Source organism: Melospiza georgiana, chromosome 7 (genome assembly GCF_028018845.1).
Source record: "Melospiza georgiana isolate bMelGeo1 chromosome 7, bMelGeo1.pri, whole genome shotgun sequence".
Lineage (NCBI taxonomy): Eukaryota > Metazoa > Chordata > Aves > Passeriformes > Passerellidae > Melospiza > Melospiza georgiana.
This window is the reverse complement of record NC_080436.1, coordinates 28,727,498-28,748,385: the sequence shown is the minus strand read 5'-3', so window position 1 is coordinate 28,748,385 and position 20,888 is coordinate 28,727,498. Positions and strand designations below refer to the sequence as shown.

General features: G+C 42.0%; 1 protein-coding gene across 6 annotated transcripts; it reads left to right on the top strand.

Moving 5' to 3' along the window:
- The first annotated feature begins 2,978 nt into the window (after positions 1-2,978).
- Positions 2,979-18,108, top strand: LOC131085891 (uncharacterized). 6 transcript variants are annotated; one of them, XM_058028427.1, is made up of 9 exons: positions 2,979-3,049; positions 3,550-3,668; positions 10,316-10,568; positions 11,309-11,388; positions 12,172-12,250; positions 13,753-13,799; positions 14,556-14,676; positions 15,575-15,761; positions 16,098-18,108. In XM_058028427.1, the coding sequence occupies exons 3-9, from the start codon at positions 10,415-10,417 to the stop codon at positions 16,762-16,764; spliced, it is 1,335 nt and encodes a 444-aa protein (XP_057884410.1). In that variant the 5' UTR covers positions 2,979-3,049; positions 3,550-3,668; positions 10,316-10,414; the 3' UTR covers positions 16,765-18,108. The 6 variants fall into 6 exon arrangements, with proteins under 6 accessions (XP_057884410.1, XP_057884409.1, XP_057884412.1 ...); XM_058028426.1 differs by having other exon boundaries at positions 9,839-10,568; XM_058028429.1 differs by having other exon boundaries at positions 9,825-10,568.
- The last annotated feature ends 2,780 nt before the right edge of the window (positions 18,109-20,888 follow it).

Here is a 20,888-nt window from a genome sequence, read left to right as displayed (position 1 = left end):
TATACAGCAGAATATTGCTCCTGGATAAACAGGAAATGTGGTTTGGGGATCTAGGCGTGATGCAAGGTCAGACACAGCTCACTGGGGTTTTTCCACTATCTCTGTTTTAGACATAGGAGCTCAAATTCTGCTCTAATCACTTATTTTTTGGACTTGGCCTGTAGCAAATAAAATAAATTCTGGTTAAAACCCCATGTATTTCATGCCAGTTGTACTGATCTACCTTATTCTCTGTTTTACCCTCCCCCCATCTGTAATGTTTTCCCTTGTACTTAACTGTATCTCTTGCAATGCAGATGTGTAGGAATGATTATGAATGATTCATGGATTTGTTTGGCCTGATTGCCCACAGATTAAATAATGTCATACAATGTTCCCATTAGCATTACAGGCATCTTACTTCTGAACAGGAATTGAGTTATCTGGGGTTGTGGAGGCACCACTGCTGTTAATATTTGCAATCCCAATGAGCAGCCCTTTCTGCCAGGTCTCTTTAGGAGATGCAGAAACAGGAAAAATAATCCTTTTCTTTCTAGGAAAAATTCCATTTTGATGCACCTTTTGCAGTAACATGTGAAATGAGATGCTGAAGGTTCAGGCTGCTCCTAAGAGCAACACAACAGTAGAGTTTCTCCCTCTAACTTCTGAAAGAGATCAGTGGGGTGCACATAAAACTGAGAATTTCATGTTTTTGTGGTCATTTACTTCTACTTCATATTTCACTCTGTTCAAGAATGAAAAATACACACTAAATTAGTACAAATAAACTGTTTTACCTACAATTGGTCTAGCCAAAGTAGTAATAATCAAAATTGTATGAAATATTAACAAGTGTGGAAAAAAATATACACAAACATTTTGCACTGAAGAATAAAGACTCAAATGCTGAAAATGAGATTTATTCTCCAGGACTAAAATTAATGTGATTTGACTTATGAATTTTGTGTGGTACAATTGCTTTGAGACACAGAAGGGGAGAGACTGGTAAATCAGCTCTTTGTGTGCTTTGTAGCCATCATCACATTATGGATATGTGGTGGAATAAAACAATGAGTAATTTGCGTGTCTTAATTCCACAGCAGTTAAGTCAATAACAACAAAAAAGTATCCTCAGACATTTTTAAAGCAGTTTGATTAATTTTCTGTTCATTAAACCCATGCTGCAATCCACAATTAATTAAAAAAATCAGAAAAGAATGTAAGAAGAGAAAAAAAATCAGAACCCAAATGCTTATTATCAGAAACACAGATATTACTTGGTGTCTATGGGATCAATACAGTTTCCTCACATTTGACCAGTAAAACAGAACAAATATTTTGCTAGTCTTTTCTTAGGTAAGCTGCTTTCTCCTAGATAAATTTTTACTGCTGGCTCCTGTACACAGGGAAAGGAAATTATCTTCTTGGAATGCAAGTGCTGTGTCAGTGCAAAAGGCTGCAGTGGGCAGTTGCAGCAGCAGGATTAATGAGTTGCTGGCAAGAGAAGCTTTGAGCAAAGGTGGGATATGGACACAATCACGATTTACATTTTCTGACACCTTTGCTGGGGCTTTCTACTCAGGAAAAAAAAAATGATTGGGGGGTGTCTAAATTTAGTGAAACCTTCATACCGTTCATATTTGATCAGACTAGAAATGAAAAGACAACTGGCAAAATCTCACCCTTCCAGGGTGCAGACCTCAAAGGAAGAGCCAAAGACAAGTGCAGATCTGCCACCTCCTGTTTCTAGTGTGGACAATACAACGACGGAAATAATTAGCTAATCTTTCATTTAAATAAAGCCTTTTGGGGGAAAGGCTAAAAATAAACACTGATTCATTCCTTGTCAGGGAAGTTTCTTCTGTCAATTATCACATTGTTACTGCTGTTTTTAATCTAGTCAGATGGTGAGATTGGCAATCCTTTCTGCAGGGGCTTCTGGGTGTTATTTTGTGGAGAATCTTACTTGAAGGACTGATTACTGCTTTTATGGGAGCCAGTGGGAGTTTGGCCACAGTCCTTCATGCATGTTAATTTGAGGGACTTCCAAATGTTAGCTAATGATCTCAGAGTTCTTTTTATGAAATATGTGTGGGTTTGGTTTGGGGTTTGGGTTTTGTTGTTGGGTTGTTGGTGTTTTTTTAAATCCCTAGGAGAACACAATTAAGGCTGGAGAAAGTGCTGCACTGTAGCTCTGGACTGGCCTCTCAATAACACCTGAGTTCTAGAATAAAAAAGTTCAGAAGTGCACATCACTACTATAGTCAGATATAAAATACATAATATATTAAAATCAAATGTATTTGAATTATTTATATACTCCACCCCATATGCTTTGCATTGCTATGGACTCGGTCTATCTGTCGGCCTTCACTTGCAGCTACCTAAGTAATTCTTTTTTTAGGAACAATACTTAGGGGAAAGCTTTAGCCTCCGCCTCAAAGCAGGGAAATATGTCAGGATGGAAAATAGATGCACGTGTGGGTGGGGGAGTTTCATTTCTGTTTTCTGAAGCCTTATGTAGCTGTAAACGAGAAACAGGCAAAAAAGCGAGCCGGTGGCAGCCGATCGGAAAGCCAAGGACACAAGTCCAAGCAAGCGCTGGGGCTGCGGCTCACTGAGGAGCGTGCAAAGGGATCTTTGGCTAAACGCTGACTTCAAAGGGCTTGAAACGGAGCACGCCAACAAACACCGCTCTCCGTCCTCCCCCCTCCCACAGCCGCTACCACAGAAAAAAACCCCAAAAGTTACAGAGATGTTTGTTTCTGGCTGCGTTCAGACCAGAAACGAGATTCTGCACTTTCCCCATGAGTAACAGGGCAGTTAAGGACTAGGAGCCGTTCCTCCCGCAAGGAACGCAGCCCGCAGCACCCCGCGCATCCTCGGCTCAGCCTCCGCGCCGCTCCGGCCGCAGGGACAGGGACCGGACCTCGACCCGCCCGCTCGGCCCCGAGCGCGTCCCCACCCGCGGGGCGGGCGGCCCCGAGCAGCCCCGGCGGCGCCGCGCAGGCTCCGGGCAGCGGCCGCGCCTCCGCCAGCCCCGGGCTCGCCGGCGGCAGGGGAGGGGAGGGTAAGGCCGGGGGAGGCTGGGGGCGCCCTGCTGCTGCCCCCGGGATGCGGGGGGGCTCCCACGGGCTCCCAGCCGTGCGGGACGGGCGCGCTGCTCCCTCCCGTGCATCAGCGCTGCCCGCCGGGCTCAGTGCCTTGGGCGGGCCCGAGGGGCGGCAGCGGGCGCGGCCGGGCTTGGTGCACCCCTGCCTCATGCCGGCTCACAGACTGTTTTTCCTTTTCTTTCCTTTCCCCCGTCTCGGTGGGGACAAGCCCAGCCGTGTAGGGATCAGAGGCCTGCGGGGGCACCCGCAGCAGCCAGAGCCGGCCCGGGGCCCGCCGAGGAGCAGCGCCCGGGCCGCAGGGGGAGAAGGGCGCTGAGGGAAGGCGCTGGGGGCACTGAGCAGCGCTCTGCACGCCCAGTAGCCCAGGGAACACCGGCACAGCCTGGCCGGGCACACCGCGGCACTGCTGGGCAGCGCGGCTCTGTGCAGCTGTGCAAAAAGTCTCTTTCACTCAAAGGTACGAAAAGAAACAAAGCGCATGAAAGGAAGGAAGGAAGCGCCCTCAGCGCTCAGCCGCCAGGAGACCGCTGGGGACAGGGACCTGCCGCTTCCGCGATGCTGCGCAGGAGGTCTGGGGTAGGAATTGCCAGAGCTCTTGCTGCCTGCTTCCAGTTTAGGAGATTCACCACCCTCTTTTTGCTCATTCCCTTTTCCACAGTCAAAGAGCATAAAGCACAAAATGCCTTGTATCGAGCAAAAGACAAACAAAGAAATGCAACCATCCAAAACCCAAGCCAAAGTGCATCTGGCTTGGGATGAATACTGGACCATGTCTGCTGGGAGTGAGAATTTTTCAGAAGGCTGGACTCCAGTCCAAAACGGACCCTGTCATTTGGAGTCTGAATATGAAAACAGCTTGCAAAACATTTTTTCAGGCTTCTGACAAAAGAGTTGGTCCTTCTTTTGCTCTGGTATCTAGGCTACATTGTGCAGGCTCATGCATATCACTGGTTTTATTCACATGAGTAATTCCATTTGAATTTGGAGCGACAACGTGTATGTGTAAAGTTACTCATATGCTTTCTGTCTCTTTTATATATTGAAATGATGTGGGTTTTGTTTTTTTCCATTTGATGGTGCAGCCCAGTAACTGTTGGCATCAAGGTTATAGTGAACCATCACAGTTATTATTACTGTTTGTCAGCTGACACCTTTGTTTTCCTTGCCAGACTAAAATGCAGCTATTCCTCTCTATGCAATATATTTCATCTATGCAATTATATCATGTTTTTATGCAACCATCTTTCACCTGATGGTGTAAATTCATCTCTCCATAAAAGATCTTTTTGTACTCAGCTTTTTCTGACAGTCATTCCAGTTGTGCCATCTGAGTTTTTCTCACACAAGTCTCTCATGACTTCTCCCATACAGAATAATCTAAACTCATACTGATTCTAACAGGATATCTGGATGTTTTAGTATCTGCCAGCTGGAACTTTTTATTTTCCTGATTGCTAAATGCCCTTTCTTTCCTCCTTCATATTTCTTTAAGCTGCAGCTTCTGCTATTCTCATAACCTTGTATGTCTTCTCTATCTCATTGCTGCATTTTTGTCTAAGGGCAAAATGTCACGGGGACAAGGAAAACACAATGTCTATCTTCCATGAAGTGTGGCATTAAGTTTTAAGTGTGACTGAGTGTTTTATTAGATGCTGCTTTTCCTCAGTCAGGGGATATAAAGAACAACCAAGTAAAATTCAATGCCGACTTTTTGGTTTTAATGGAAGATAACAGTTTTTCACTCAAGACTCTCAGCTGTCAGGCATATGCTCTAGTACCTTAATTCATGCCTGAGGAGAGTAGTCAGGCTGAGCAGTCACTGACTCCTTTGTCAACCAGAGTCTTTCTTCCTAACCTAGAAAATTTTGTGAATTAGTGTGAGTAGAGTCTCCCTTAGGAAATAAAGTATTTGAAGTTACTTCAGCAGCAGGTCACAAGCTGTCAAGAAGATGCATTCAGTCACACCTAAGGACAGATTTATTACATTCAGTCTCCAGGGGACCTGCCTACTGTACCTTGAAAGAATCCAGCTAGTTAGTTTTGTGAAATCCCCAAATGATGCCTTCTAGGAACACTAAGAAGTGCTGTTTCTGGGGGAAGGGTGATGACCTGTGCATTGAAATGACCTGCTCCAGTGGTGACAGTACAAATTACTTCCAAGGAAAGGCTAAAAGGCCAAATACATCTTAAGACTGCCCTGAGAACATGGTGGGAATTTCTCATTTCTTTTCTCATAAAGTCTGAGGACCAGGAACTGTATTTCCTCCCTCTGTCATACCTAGAAGATGCAAAATCACCTGTTTGTCTTGGGTAATTTCTGCAGAGCTTCCTTGCAGCAGCACTCCAGAGTCAGGGTGTCCATTCCATTCTGCATTGTGCTGAGACCACAACACACACTGAGTTCTGCCCATGGGTGGAGTCACCAACAGGACCCTAAATAATATTTAAAAAGCAGATTAGGTTCCTGAAGTGAATATCCCATTAAGGACCATAAATAAATAAAACCCATACACACACTGAATATGAGCATAAACTTTTGCTCAGACATGGCTGCTGCCCTGGATTTCTGTATCCATAACATGCTGTACTTGTGCCACCCATGGATGTGGATTTAGGGAAGCTCTTTGTCAGAAACTTCATTCAAAATTGAGATGCAGTTAAATAATTAATTGCAAATGTAAATTGTAATTAACAGATTACCTGGGGAGGTCTGCTAATCAAACTATATATTCTAATTTTTAGTTTTTTAAAAATCCCATTCTTAAAAAAAAAAACAAACTATCAAACAACTAACAAACAAAAACCAAACAAAAAATCCCCAGCAAATGAAATCTTAATTTACTAAGGAAACTAAGGTGGGAAAAATGTATTCACTTTCATCTTACCATGAAACATATTTAAATACAGTGGAAAAGGCAATTTCCCGATTCATATGCTAGAAATGTATTTAAAAATGTAACAACCCCAGAAATATTTAAAATACTGAATTTCTTTTTTTCAGATACTTCCTCCACCATATTTGGGAAATAGATGAAATATTTACTGTATTATTCTAAATTAAGTATGTATTTTTGTGTGTGATAAATTTGTTTACTTAAAAATAAGAAATATACCTAGCATACAGAAAATACAACTGCATATATTTATATTTATTTAATAAGTTAATTTATTACTAGTTCAGAATTCACTTTGTAACAGAGATGAAATAGTGTTACAAAACACTAACAACTAAAGGATTTTCATTCTTGGGTGAAAGCTTTTAGAAAAAAAAGACAATGTATTAATAATGTCAATTTGCAAATTTTAATTTTGCAATGATACACAAACATAAATTTATTATGAACTTCTAAAATTAAAGCTTTAATATTAATGTGATCTGAATTAAAGAAAAGCAATCTCTTGCCTGCAGAGCTGCAGAAGCAGGCAGTGAGCTTTTCTCTGGGAGAGATTGATGATGTTCTCTCTGTTGTGCAGTGAAGGTGCCAAAGCCCTCGGTGCTGTGGCACTGCTCTCTCCAGAAGGAGCAGTTACATACAGAGCCTTACAGCCTAGAGAAACTGTAATTACATGGCTTATAACATAGAACAGAACATGTTATAGAAACTGCAATATATGCTGTTTCACAAGAGTTGCCCCCTTTAAAATACCTGTTCATGTCAAAAAGCATTTTGAAGCACAGAGATATAGCAGTGATCATGTTTACAAATACTGCCCTAAAACTGTTAAAATTCAACTAAGAGTTATTCAAATAAAAGCTGTCCAGTTTTTTGGTCTGTTTTTAGAATGTCTGCTCTAAGCTTTATTCAGACAACAGGGTTGTTATTGTTGTACTTGAAAGTACCTATCTTTCTTCTGAACTCTGAAATCAGGATGGAGCTGTGTCTTCTGCTTTGATTTGTCATTTTACAAACCCTTGTGTCCTTCAGCTTCTGCCTGTAAGAAGCAATGCCTCTTTCTGTTCTTTTTGTCTTGACTCCTGCACTGTAAGCTCAGGCATGTGTAACTGCATGTCTCATTTCAGTACAGAATGCCAATAATACAGGACTGTCACAGACACCCAACACTCCTGGAGCCATTCACGTTTTCAGGGTGAAACTCTGAAGCTGAGCATCTCTGAAAATTACTTCCTGTATTTTGAAAAAAACCAAACCAAAACAAAACAACCTCACCACAGAAACAGTTCAGGTTATCTTGAGTTTAGGAAAAAATAAAATAGCAAACCAGAGGATACTAGATTTGCCACACATAGTGAAGCATTGCAAGTAAACATGATCTACTGAAAAAAGCCTTTTCCTCTATTCTAAACAAGTTGGGTTTGTTTCTAAAACTTTGTAAGGGCCTTGCAAGTCTCCAGAGTTTCCTCATTCATGCAGGCAGTCCCGGTAGAACAAGACTTACAATAAAACCACCTCCAGAGCCAAGGTTTCTGGGATAAGTACAAATGGGAAGATCTGTTATTATTTTTGAAAAGCAGTAAAACATCAAGTTGCCTAGTGAGAAAATGCAGTGTTCTGCCTGGAAAGGCTCAAGGCTGGAGTTCAGAAAACTGGGTCATTAACAAAAAAGCCCCAAAACAGAACAAGATTTCCTACTTGGGCCCCTCCCCATACGAGTGGTTTCATATCTCATTATATTCCAAAAAGCTTGATCATTTTAAAAATGAAACTTTTCTGAGTGTATTGAAAACAGATGGAAATTAATCAAGGGGCTGAGATAGAAAAAAGTTTTACTGAAGATCTATTTAAGCAATACTTTAAATAAATAAATCATTTGTCTGAGAAACCACATCTATCAGAAATATAAATAATTATATAATGAACATATAAACTACATTTCCTGAAGTAATTCCTGTCTTGCTACATTTCCTGAATTATTTGTATTATGAAACAGTAGTGGGGCGCCATTAATTGATACACACTCAGTGCTATAGTTACTGCACTAATTGCAGCTCTCCAGGCCCTCCACTCAGCTCCTCCAGCCCTTTAACAATTGGGATTGATTGCATAGAAGCTATTTTTAGAATGGAATGGCAGAAGACTTTGGAGAGCAGCAGACATTTTTGTGTGTGCTACAGCTGTTTTGGGGGAAAAAAAAGTTGAATAAAAATGTTCGGAGTTGTCTTTTTGGATGTTTTTTCTGAAGTCAGAGCTTTCTATTGGATAACTGATATTGTGTCAAGTTGAAACTGAGGTCAGTGGTGCAGGACACAGAGGACAAGGCTCAGTGATGTTGTTCTCAGAAGAGGAGCAGCTTTTCTTTGGAAATGGGACTGCTCAGGTTGACAGTAGATGAACTCTGGTGGGTTGAGTTCTGTAGACAGGCAATCAGGGACAGGACAAACTTGACAGGGAGTCAGGTTTGCAGTTTAAAATACCAATGATGAAAGGCCAGATTCATGATTAACTTGGTGGGGTTTTTTCACAGCTCTGAAGTGGAGCAGTTAACTGATTGTTAGGGACTGTAGGTCTGCTTCCAAGAATGCTTTAGCTGAGAGTAAATAGCCAAGATTCACAAGGGCCACCCAATGCTGAAAAGGTGTGACTGGGAGCTGACACCCATTCAGTTCATCCCCACTTGGCCTTTTGTTATCCCATCCTGCTCACCTGCCTTGCAAGAGTTCAGCTGGGCTAGATAAACAGTTGGACAGGACTTTGTTGCTAATCTGTTCTATGAAATCAGGGCTGTCATCATCTCTGAATGCTTGTACAACAGGAGGCAAGGCTTGGAGGAAGAAAAACAAGGAGAAATATGTAGGAAGAAGAATAACCAGCTTTATAACTGAGAAAGAAACCACAAACAGCAAGGGGACAAGCCTGTTTACCTATGTAAAGTATTTCCAGAGTTAATGATATCAATAGCAGTAATACCTTGGCACTGTCACACTGCACCGCATCAGGAAAGCTGAAGTGTTGTCCTAAGGAAGTGACTGTCCCCATTTAGTTGTGGAAGTGAATGATTTGGCTGTGGTTGCTCAGAAGCTTGGCAGAGTTAGGGAGATAATCCCTGTTTCATGCCTTCAGCTGCTTTTCCCTTTTCAATGGGATGCCAGAAAGCATTAGGGACTTACCTATAATGTGTCATTACTTCATATCTGCTAATTCCCCTGGACATGAGAAATGCACCCTTAGTAACTGCCACCCATCTTTGTGTTCCTTCAGAGAAAACATACAAAGAATATGCTTCAGTTTCTACAGTAATAGTGTACAATACTGGTTTGCATTAAAAAAAAATCCCAAGAAAATTGAAGTAGTTAATCTTGCCTGAATATGCTGCAAGAGATTCTCTAGCATCTCTTTGTCACTGAATGTATTCCAGTTCTAAAAAGGGTAACTTTTAGAGATTAATTAGCTGATAAATTAGGTACAATGATTTCATATTAATATGCAATATAACTAGCTTTTGTATCTAGTTTGTTTTACTGTAATCTTTGTTCTTCCTCAAGTTGAGTGCAGCTTGCCCTGGATTTACACATTTCTCTTAGGTAAATGACTCTTCACTATTGATTTCCATCCTGGGTTCTCAATGCAGCTGGAATCTGGCTCCCACTGAAAAGTCTTGGAATTGGGAGACTGTCACTTCATTTGGTGATGTGCCATCTCAGACACATTATCAACACAAATTCCAAAATCTGGTCTAATGCTGAGGGCTTTTTGGGTGTGCTCTGCAAAATAATCTATGTTAAAATAAGCCACTGTTTTGAAGAGGGTTAACAGAAGAATGTTTTCCTGGTAGTTATGTCTTCACAGAACACAGTGACATCTTGTGGCATGGGAAGGGCTGGTGTCATTTTTTTCCAGATGCATCCTCATTTCAGCAGGTTTACAGGTAAAAGTCTAAACAAGTTCTGGACAACTGCTAATGCATTACTTCCATATGTAATATTCATTCTTTCCAAAGTTTTTTTTAGTACAGGTTTGTCTAAAGTACTCTTTTAGTTGTGAAAAAAGACCAAGTCCTGGTATGGTAAATGTAGTATGTTGGAGCTTCACTGATTTCAGTTCACTGACATTCCTTGGAAAACTTTCAGCTCCAGGAATGTTCCTGTCCCAGCCTCACTGGTACAAGAATCTGAGTCAGAATTTCTGGTACTTTACTCAAGTTAGTGTACTATCACAGATGGACAAATTGTCCACTGTTGCTTTCGAGGGGATTGAAAAGAAAACACAGTAACGTTTTATCATAAGGTGGAGATTTTTCTGTTGTCCTTTTTTGTCTTTTTGCAGACCAAACAGGGTTTAGCCCTGTCCCTGATATTTTGGGGGCCTCCTCTGGCATGGCAGCCCTGTGCAGGCTGATCCTTGGCTAGGATCCCGGGTATCGGCATGAAGGGAAGAGCTGCCGGCGGAGCGGCCGAGGCGCCGCAGCCGCGTCCCTGTGACCGCTACAAGCACGCCTGTGCTGTGTGCAGAGGCTTTGTTTATCTGCACGGAGGGCACGGCTGCACCACGCTGAGGGACTTCTGGAGATACCACACAGGTGAGCTGGCCCCTTCTCTCGTGTGCCAGGGTTAAAGCCATTCCACATCAGTCATCGTGACACTGAGGCTGCTCTGTGCTTAACAGATTATCCTCATTTAAGGTCTTTCTGTCAGGGCTGGATGAACTGCTTTTTGTTCATTGGGCAGATGGGGGGTGTTTGCTCCTCTTGCAAGTGTCCACAAAGTTTTGATTTCAGTTCAGTTCCTTTTGTTTTTGGGGTTTTTTCCCTCGAGCAGAAATACTGAGTCATTTAAAGTATCCTGGTCCTAGCAAGGGATATCAATGAGCTTCCCTGACTCTCTAACACAGCAATAGCTCGTGCATATAAAAGTGCACAAGGGAACATGTGAATACAATACCTTGTAGGTTTGTAGTATCAATACACTATCAAATACAAGCCTTTGTATTTTTTTACTTGATGTATGGTTTTCCCTGTTCACTTGTTACTGGAATAAAACAGAATTGTGCTGGGGTTTGTGCTCATTGAATTGTCTAAATTTGATGTAGGTAACAATTAAAATACAAGCAGTAACAATTATTGTATTTAAATGTAACTATTACTGTTATATTTAAATGTGCTAAATAGAAAAATTAATATATTTCATTTTTAACAGAGGAAAGATGACAAAATGCTTCATTTTAAGCAACACAGCCACATTCAAAGCCCACTTTTTCACCTTTTTCCTACTGTTAATGCGTTGAGTGCACTACTGTCTTAACTTCAGCTTTGGTTTATAGTGAAAAATGAATGGGAAATGTTGGATTGCTCAAGAGATGGTCCAGAAGAACTGGAAGAACATTCAATGGTGGCTTATAAGGTACTAGACCACGATTATATTGTCCATATACTGACATTTTATTTCCTCCTATACAGTGCAATATAATGCCATAGGTATTATGTACTGAAATACTGTGCCCAGAAAGCATTTTTGTGTTGATGCAGTTCTGGAGGTAGCTGTACCTATGTTTGGAAATCTTTCTGAACAGAGTGGCAGTAATTCAGCCCTGCAGCAGCCCCCTGGTTTCCTCAGTCAGTGCTCAATAAGCAGCAGTAATACCAGATAAAGACCCTGGCAGCACTTTCTCTGACTTATCTGTGCAGTTGTAACAGTTGCTGTGAATTCATTTGCATGATCAGCCGCGGCACAAAAACATTCACTACAGAACTCGTGTAGAAGAGCGACGGGGGAGTAAAGCACAGGAAGAATTACAGCCCTGCCTGTGAGGGGAAGACAGAATTTAGGATATCAAGAGCTACCACACAAGGAAACAATCCTCTAAACATGCATAATCCAATATACCTGAGCAATGCCTGAAGAGAGCTCCAGATTCCCAGCCCTGAAGCTGCCCCAGGCTGACAAGAAACGAGCAGTTCTGAAATACTGTTCCCATTAAACAGCACAATGTTCTTCAGGGCTTCCCACTGGGAGAGAATAAAGAGAGAATAATTAAAAATCAGTGGCTTTTTGGGATTGTTAAAAGATCATCATATTGTTAACTACATTTTACTGATAGCAACCTTTGCATTTAAGAATTGTTTTTAAAATTATTTGCATCCTATGTGCCTTCCTGTAAGCGACAAATATTTGTGTATTTTGCAGGGCAGCCTGTATATTTTTGGTGGGATGGTGGATTCTGCTTTCACAGAAGCAAAAACTCCTCTCTGGATATATGACATTGGTATGATACACAATAGCCAGTATTTTCCATGGGATATTCCATAAGCAGTAATAAATAATGAAAACCAAACTGGTTTCTGCTGCTTGTAACAGAGCCTTTGTTAAACTTTACAACAAGTAATGTGTGTAAAACTGTGTGCATATTTTCTTCTCCAAATTAGGCTGTTCAGCTATCAGAGATGCAGGTCTTACTTCAATTAGAGAGGATTTTATGGAAAAATTTTATGTATTTTAAGGTCTCAGAATTTCCATTCCTCCCTCTCTCCTTCTTACATTTACTATTTGATCATAATACCTGATAATTAATGTATTATTTAATTTTTATTTTTAATGCCACATATATTTTAAAACCAAGCTCTTATGAAAGAAAGTAGATCAGTAAAATATATCTCATTTGTACTTTTACTGAAGAAAAACATAAGCTAGAGCAAGAGAAATCAAATATTAAATAAGATGGGAAATTAACATCAACATTTTATAACATGAATTTCTTTTTTTTTTCTCCTAAGAACAAACACTTGGGATCTCTTAAGTGTGTATTCTAATAAAAACAGTGCAGCATTTGAATTTAATAGCAATGTCATACACCATGGATTCACCCTTTGGAAATCCTGTGTACAGTAATAGCTGTTATTTTGATGTCAGATTGGGAGGAGAGAGAGAGAGAGGCTCTGTTCTTTTTGAGCCAGTAAATCTTGTGTCCAGACCAAGATTTAAGTTTCCTGGCTTCTTTTGCTACTTCACTATGTAAGTTGAAGTCAATGGGGTTTTTTCAACCCTTTCTTTGTGTTTTACACCAGTTGTCTGAGATAACCTGCTGGAAGAAAGAAAAGCCTCAGAACATATTTTAAAGGCAAAAGCTTCTTATTACTCACAGTACTTACCAGTGGAAATTGGAAATGAGTTATTCACCACTGGTTGTGTGTCTAGCTGTTTCATAGTTATTATTTAAAATCTTTTGGCAAGAATAGCTTTAAGTAATGCAAGCCTGCACTGATTGCTCATTGTATCTCTGTGCTGCTGTGTTATCTGATATTTCCTGTCCTTCACGGTGATCCCAGATCTGTGATTGCTGGCTGTTATTTGAGGGCTATTTAAGGGACCTATGAAAAAGAACAAGAAGGAATAAGTCTGCCATAATAAGGTGTGTGTGGCAAGCAGGAGTCATACATCCATAGGGAAATCTGGGATTCCTACATGTTCAGAAAATGATGATAATCCCAGGTTACTTCTGCATTATGAAATTCAGCTTCAGGAAACTGGAATACAGTGTGGCACCTGTGTGATTCTGTATCAGATAAGGATAGAGGAAAACTGTTCAAACTGTGTCTCCTGAAGTCTCTCAGGGCTGCTGCCCCAGCGGGATTTCTTCAGCCTTGTCAGTAGAAAACACCAGGACGAGACTTCCTTGAGAATGAGCTGTGCAATTTGAGCAGTTGCTGTGGGAGGAGTGTCCTCTTGTGGTGCGGGACCTAAACTGCGCTTTATTAACTCAATCCCCAGATTCCGCAAGATGGACAGAGAGCTGCAACGAACCAGCAGAGACGGAGGTAAGGAGCCAGGAAGTGGGGAATGTGTGAATCAAATGCCTGTTGCTTTGTTGATTAAACAGATTGCTTTGAAATATGTTCCCCCAAACAGTTCCAATCTCATCTCTTCAGAGACATGTGGCTGTACTTTATTTCTTTGCACTTTCAATAACTTAAGGCTTTTTCCTTCTTCAAAACAGTGTTTAAAAATACTGCTCTTAAATTTTAAGTCCTATATAAGAAGTTAAGTCCTCTCCTCTGCTGCTGCTTCTGTTTCTCTGAAATCCCTATCAAGAAAACTAATTTTAAATGGAATATTGCAACCATACGTGAAGCCTGTGCTTTTAAAAGTAGGGTTGTGAAAACAGATTGGCAGCCACGCTAATACATTTTGGAACGTGAAGTGCTGCAGCATTTTTCAATTCTTCAGTGTGAACACGTGGACTCACCAAGTTACTGCCACTTCTAATTGAAACCTGAGTGGAAGCATTTGTGGCTTGGTCTTTTGAGATTGATTTTGTATCACTACACATTAGAAATCACTCATTTTTTGCTACTGAAACTTCATCATCACAATGCTTCTATACCTTGAAATTACATCCAAAATTTTCTTTTAAGATGTGACGCAGTTACCATTCTGGTTACCTTTGCTTGATGGAGGAGTAAGAGAAAGTTTAGGACTGCAGGGTCATTTGTGGGGAAAAAAAAAGGTGTATTTCCCAGACAGACATTGCTGCTGATATGACTTTATAGGTTTTTGTTTTTGAACTGTTCTAGAGTTCTGCACCAGCTAACAGAAAAGGCCACAGTGCAGTCGTGTACCATTCCAGCATGTACATCTATGGGGGATACTTTGGCATCAAGGGCATTTCTCAGGAGTTTTGGGAATTCAATTTTGGTAAGTTAAGAAAGCAGGATAAGGTTTTGATCCAGTGTAAAACAACAACTACAGCAGGAAAGCTTGCTCTGCTAAGAAAATTTTTGTCAGTAGAAATGCTCCAAGTTAGTTTTGGCTTCTCTTTGACAACATTTAGTGATAAATTGTGTCAAATTCAATTAATTGCTAGCTGAAATTAATTAGACTATTAAACTGGAATACATTTTGCAGTATTTGCCAGTTTCACAGCTGAAAATCAGGGAGAATGTTTGTTTACTACCCAATAAAATTCTTCAAGGATTACTTAAAACTTTCAGATCCAGCAGGGACCCTGATTCAGCCTATTAATGTCATCTTTTGATCTCAAATCTCCAACTGACCACAGAGAGTCAAACCTGAAGGAGATATTTTATTAGCATATTCATGACCAGTCTGATTATTGCAAATGAGATTCCCAGAGATTTCCTAAATGCATAACTTCTTATCTGATGGCCATTCTGTCACTATTTTGAAACAAATGATGGGTTTATCTCATCCTTCCTTCCCTCACAGGGAGAATAAGCATAGACATTAACAAATTAATGTTTTTGTTGACTGATTTTTTCCCCTCTAACAACGAGGAAAGTATCTTTCTGTATCAGAGTCAATGAACTGACAAAGCTGTAGGAAAAACTGCTCTGTAAATAAAATTTCCATGGCATCTGTCACACAGAATCTGACATTTTCATTAAAAGTTTATTTCAAAACTGATTTTTTAAAATGCACTGTTTCAGTGTCAGAATTTAATATGTTAACTCAGAATAAGCTTAGATCAGAAACTCTTATTCTCCAACTGAATAGCTACCTCCTCCAGGAAGCAAATCCTTTCTCAAATAGGGTCAATTTGATCCATGTATATAAATCAGTGTTTTTGTTTCAGATACCAGGAAGTGGTTGTGTGTCCCCAGCCCCTGTCACAGCAGCGGTCCCGGAGCGCGGCACGGCCACTCGGCAGTGGTTTATCACACAGCCATGTACCTCTTTGGGGGGCTGGTGGGGCTCACTGAACAGAGGGACTTGTGGAGGTGGGACTTTGGAAGCAGCAGCTGGTCCAGCATCAGAACAAGGTAAACTGTTCTATTTGTTACACTACAAGAGCAGAGAAAGAGAATTGATCTTACTCTGATTCTGCGTGCGGGTGGAGAGGTAGCCGATGCCCTGTTGGTAGTTGCAGGGATTGTTCAGATCAGGATGCAGTGCTGCTGCCATGCCTGGGGCTCCAGTTGGCTTTGCTCGGGAGAGCTGTTGGCAAGGCGTTGATGCAGCTGTCAGCAGTGTAATTTTGATGTCCCAATGCAGCTGTTCAGCAGTCATCCTTCTGAGTCAAAAGGAAAACCGAAGCTAAAATCAGTGCTAAGTTTCTTTTTGGTCTCCCCTTAACTGCTGGTTTCTCTTACCTTCAGCCAAGGACCTCCTCCTGTGGTAGGTCACGCTTCAGTAGTCTGCAAAGACTCTATGCTGATTTTTGGTGGAGGGATTTCAAATTCCAGCCCTAACGATGACCTCTGGAAGTATCATTTCCATACGCAGACATGGAAGAAGCTTAGCAGTACTACAAAGGAAAACTTTTCTCCTAAAATGTATCACTGCATCTTAGGAATTGGTGTGCACTTCCAAACTACCTCAGATTTCACTGATACGTTCCCCAGCCACTGCAAGAGTGAGCAGAAGGACCATCCCCAGCTGGTGCCCAGCCTGAGGCACTCTGGCTTTTGCAGCTTCTTCTGCCCACAGCCCACGGAGCGGAGCAACGCCATCGAAATGAAAACCTTCAGCCTGCCCCTGGAGCCAGCAGAATTCCCTGCCTCCCAGACCACTTCAGAGACAGGACTAGGCCCAAAGAGAGACAGGAGCTGTTTGTCCAAGGACAAGGCTCTCCCTCTGTTGGCCTGTTCAGGAGAGGCTTTTGCTGCTGCTCAGGCTGTGGGTGAAGAGGAGAGACCTGACTGGGGGTGTGTGGCCACGGGGGGTGGGATCAGCAGGACCAACACTCTGCTGCTCATCGGGGGCAAACCCTTGTCCAGCTTCTCTGAGATCTCCTTCAGGCAAATGGAGTTTGATTGCTTGTGATTGCTTTGCTTGCAAAGTGAAGGAATAAATTTCCACCACCGTGGCAGTAGGTGGAAAACCAACTGCTTGCAACTGTCTTCAGCTTCCTATCAGCACGCTGGGGAAAAAAATAATTAAACCTTCTCATACTTGTGTGAACAGATTTTTTACAATGTTAACAAAACCTGACATATATTTAAGTCACAACTTGCATGTAAGTTGTGATTTCTGAGAGGAGCTTGTTGGAATGCTGCTCTTTTTGTTACTTTTCTCCTGGTCACTTCATACCATTTCAAATTGGCAATGGCTGAAGCTGCCTTGAAAATCAGAACTGCAGTAACCCATGCTGGCTCCACAAGATGCCATTTCAGGGACAAAGCTTGCTCATTTTGCACTGGCATAAGAGAGAAATACAGTCACATTTGAGAGTTTCAATTAGTCTTAACATGAATGTTCTCTAAGATTTTATATTCTTGAGCATCCTTTGCAGAATGTATTTGCAACATGAGATGGCCTATGACAATGGAACCCAACAAACAAATCAGCAACTGAATTCTAGAAGATATTCAAGGATTGTATATAACCTTGAGGAAGTGAAACAATGAGTGCCCCATGGAAATCATCAACAAGGACCAGAGGAAGGGCATTATACCTGTGAGAACAAAGGATGTGCCAAATGAGTGTTGGCTTTAATGTCTGAACACACAATCAAAAGGATGTGATTTCCCACAGTGGGGTGGGGAGGGAACAGAAAGAGGAGGGCTTGACAGAGTGGCACAAAGCATGGGCTGTTTGCACTGGTAACTCATGTTTTAGCCCTAAAGAGATTTCTGCTTTTCCAACTCTTTTATCACCCTACATAGTACTTGTTACACATTTCCTCCCTGTTGCAGTAAGTTCTGAGTTCATATATGGCTTTTCTTTGCTGAAAAGAAAAAGTGCTTATTTTAGAAGGTAATATTGTCCAGTGTTCAAAGCATTTAATTCCAAAGAAGTTACTAAATATTCACCTTCTGACAAAACAGCAGCTGTCTGTAAGAGCTGCTGGTGTCTGAAATTACTTGAAAGTTAATACTTCCAAGTATTTGAAAAGTTCACTTTCCAAAAGCTTCATAGGAATAATGACTTACAAGTAATTTACAGATTTCAAGAATATTTAGACATACTTTCATCATCTCTTCACAAGTAACTGTCATGTAAATTCAATAGGAAAATTACAGATGGATTTGCAAAAGCAACTTAAGATTTATTTGCACCATCCATGACCCTTACCTGGAAACAGAGAGGATTGTACACTGCCATGTGAATAAAGCCTGCTCTGTTTCCTATCACTGTGTGCTCATGTTCACCTTTATGAGTCTAAAATATGTGTTTGTATTTTCTGACTGAACAAGGAACTTACCTTTCTGACCAAGGAACACGATTCTGCAAGCTCCAGTCATCTCCCTGAATTTCAGCTGGCTTCAGGGGCTGCCCAGGCTTTGAATTTCTCCTCCAAGAAGAAGAATTTCCCAGTTTGAGGAGGTTTGTTTAGAGGGACATCAGTACAGCGCCTGAGCTGAGCATGTACTCAGCACTGCAGTGTTAAATCAGCAGCTTGTTTTCCTGGTGCTGACTGACAAGTCTGTTTTGGCTTTATCCTGAGAGCTGCTATAACATACAGCCTTTTATCTAGGATTGACAAGGGAAGGAAATTTAACTGGAAAGGACAAGAATAAACCAGTGATTTTTCCAAGTCACGCGAAGGCCTCCTGGCAGGTAGCGGTATCCTGGGGATGTGCAAGAGCCCCAGGAAAATGGCATCCAGCCTCTGCCATTCCTTTCTTCCTGCCCCCTCAAACTCTCTTCCCTTTGGCAGCCCCACGAAGGGTTTAACATTTACTCGGAGCCAACGCGGGTGGGACAGAAGCCAGCCCAAAGGCAATGGCTTGGCACGGGCACGAAAAGCAGCCTGCAGTGAGCCCATCTCCCTGTTGGCTCCCCTGGGCTCTGCCCGTGTGCCAGGTCAGGTGGGGGCACAGCACTGGCAGCACCACACCCACTCCATCACTGAGGGGTGCCAAACCTTGAGCCAGCCCTGAGGGCCCCGCTGTTCCCTGCCCCAGCAGGACACCAGGAGGGCAGGGGCTCGGGAAAGGCCTGGCTGCGGGGATGGGAGCTCAGGGCTGGGAGGCTGAGCTGGAGCTGGGCCCAGCCATGCTGTGCAAGGGAAGAGAGCCTTGATCCTCAAGTGGGGCTCTGTGCTACAGCAGCTTTGCTGAAGCCCCTGAAGGATCGTTTTCCCCCTGTGGCCCAATCCCATGTCTTCAGAAAACAAGGGTGAGCTCAATTTGGAAGAGAGAGGCATTGGGAATTGAACTGACTGCATCCCACAAATGCCCACAGGAGCGCCTGACACCTCAGTCCACTCTGGCCATGCACAACCCATATTTCAGGTACCCTCCAGTGTCCAGACCTAGTGCCACAATCCTCGCTCGCACCACTGTGACACTTCCTGATCATATCCCCTTCAAACCTCAGCCAGGGCTATCAGCTCCACCAAAAGGGTTCTCAGAGCATCTCACTCCTCTTTTCCCACTGCAGGCACCTTTTCAGAGAGGCAGAAAAGAGCCTTTGTGGATGTGCTTATGGTATTTCTCCATAACTGTAGCAGTTAATAAGAATTCATCCCAGGCCCAAGCGAGTGACTAAAAGCTGCTGCCATCTGAAAGCTCGGTGGTGGCCTGCATGAAATAATGAATGGAATTACTCCAGCTAGTGGCAAGTATTTAGAAACAAAACACAACACCCCAATTTTGGCTGGGACTGAAGGGGCTGCCACTGAAGTTGGCTGTTTAGAATGTCTGTGAAAAGCAGGGAACCTTGCACATATCTGATATGCTCACAGAAATGCAGTCCATAGAACAAATGCAAAAGGATGCAGAATTCTTGGCAACCTCATCTGACATAAGATGTGCTGTTGTATCATAAATTTTATATACGGGAACAAATTGATCAGCACTAAACATCTCAACAAACTCATTGTTTTAACTGACATTCGGTTTCTGAACATTAAAATGTATGAATGGCAGAAATATTATCTTCTAAAATGCAGATATTCAAAGAAGGTTTTTACTAACAGAAACACCTAAATGTTTCATTGTTTTGAGTTGTAAGTGGATTTGAAGAACAATTCAGTGATTTATCAGTGGGATCACAGTTTGACCTACACAACAAATTATGCCACAAGAGAAATTATCTCCTATGAGCTTAGTCAGTACGATGGAGCAATTTCTCTTCCTTTCGATATTTTCCAAATAGTTTTTGAGAAACAAAGATGATCAAAGGGTTTAGTTGCCCTTTGCTACCATCTTTAGCATTTAAGCCAAAGTCAGGGCTTGGGAGTAAACAGTTCCCTTTAAACAATCAATCATTAGTGCTGCTGCACTTGAGAGCACAGCCCAGTCCCTGGCTGGAGACAGGAGTGAGGGTGCTTGGTGAACTGGCCTGTGCTGGAACCACACCGGGCACCTCGGGTTCCCCTTCTGGCACTGCACACCTGACAGTCCTCCTGGACACTCTCAGCTCTGTTGGGAAAAAGGCATTGAATTCTTTAGCATCTACCTGCAAGCTCTGGTGCTGTCCTAAGTTACACTTTAACTGACAACAGGCTAAGCTTAAAGCAGCAACCCAGTGTCCCAAGCCCCAGCTAACCCACCTCTGAGTGCTGTGCCATGGAACACAGCGGGCCCAAAGATGACTCTGCAAGACTTTTGCACTGACATGGTGTATTTAAGACAAAACTACAGTACAAACATTCCAAGACTGGGTTGAGTGGACTACAGATCTACTTGTTCCCATGTACAGTTTCAATACAGATCTCAGTGCAGTGCCTAAGACAGTTCATATGTCACCAGTGTTGTGAAACAGAAGCAAGAGGGTGCACTTCGTTTTATAAAAAACCCAACAAATAAATTATACATTGAGAGCTATTGCCAAGCTTTACATATAAAAAGTAAAAATACAGTAGTTAGTGCGGCTTTAACAAAACAAATCTAGCTAAAAAAATATTCTTATATACTTTAAAAATAAGTTTGTCCAGTTATATAGGTGGGGGTGGTGTGTGTGTTTATGGAGCAGAGTGCTCAAGCCAAGCAGTCTAAAGG

What these genes read in the sequence shown, in the direction of transcription:
- LOC131085891 (XM_058028427.1), top strand. Translation starts at nt 10,415, where the DNA reads ATGAAGGGAAGAGCTGCCGGCGGAGCGGCCGAGGCGCCGCAGCCGCGT. An exon ending in CTTCTGGAGATACCACACAG is followed by an intron (nt 10,569 to 11,308) that starts GTGAGCTGGCCC and finishes TTTGGTTTATAG; the next exon opens with TGAAAAATGAATGGGAAATG. An exon ending in TCTCTGGATATATGACATTG is followed by an intron (nt 12,251 to 13,752) that starts GTATGATACACA and finishes CTCAATCCCCAG; the next exon opens with ATTCCGCAAGATGGACAGAG.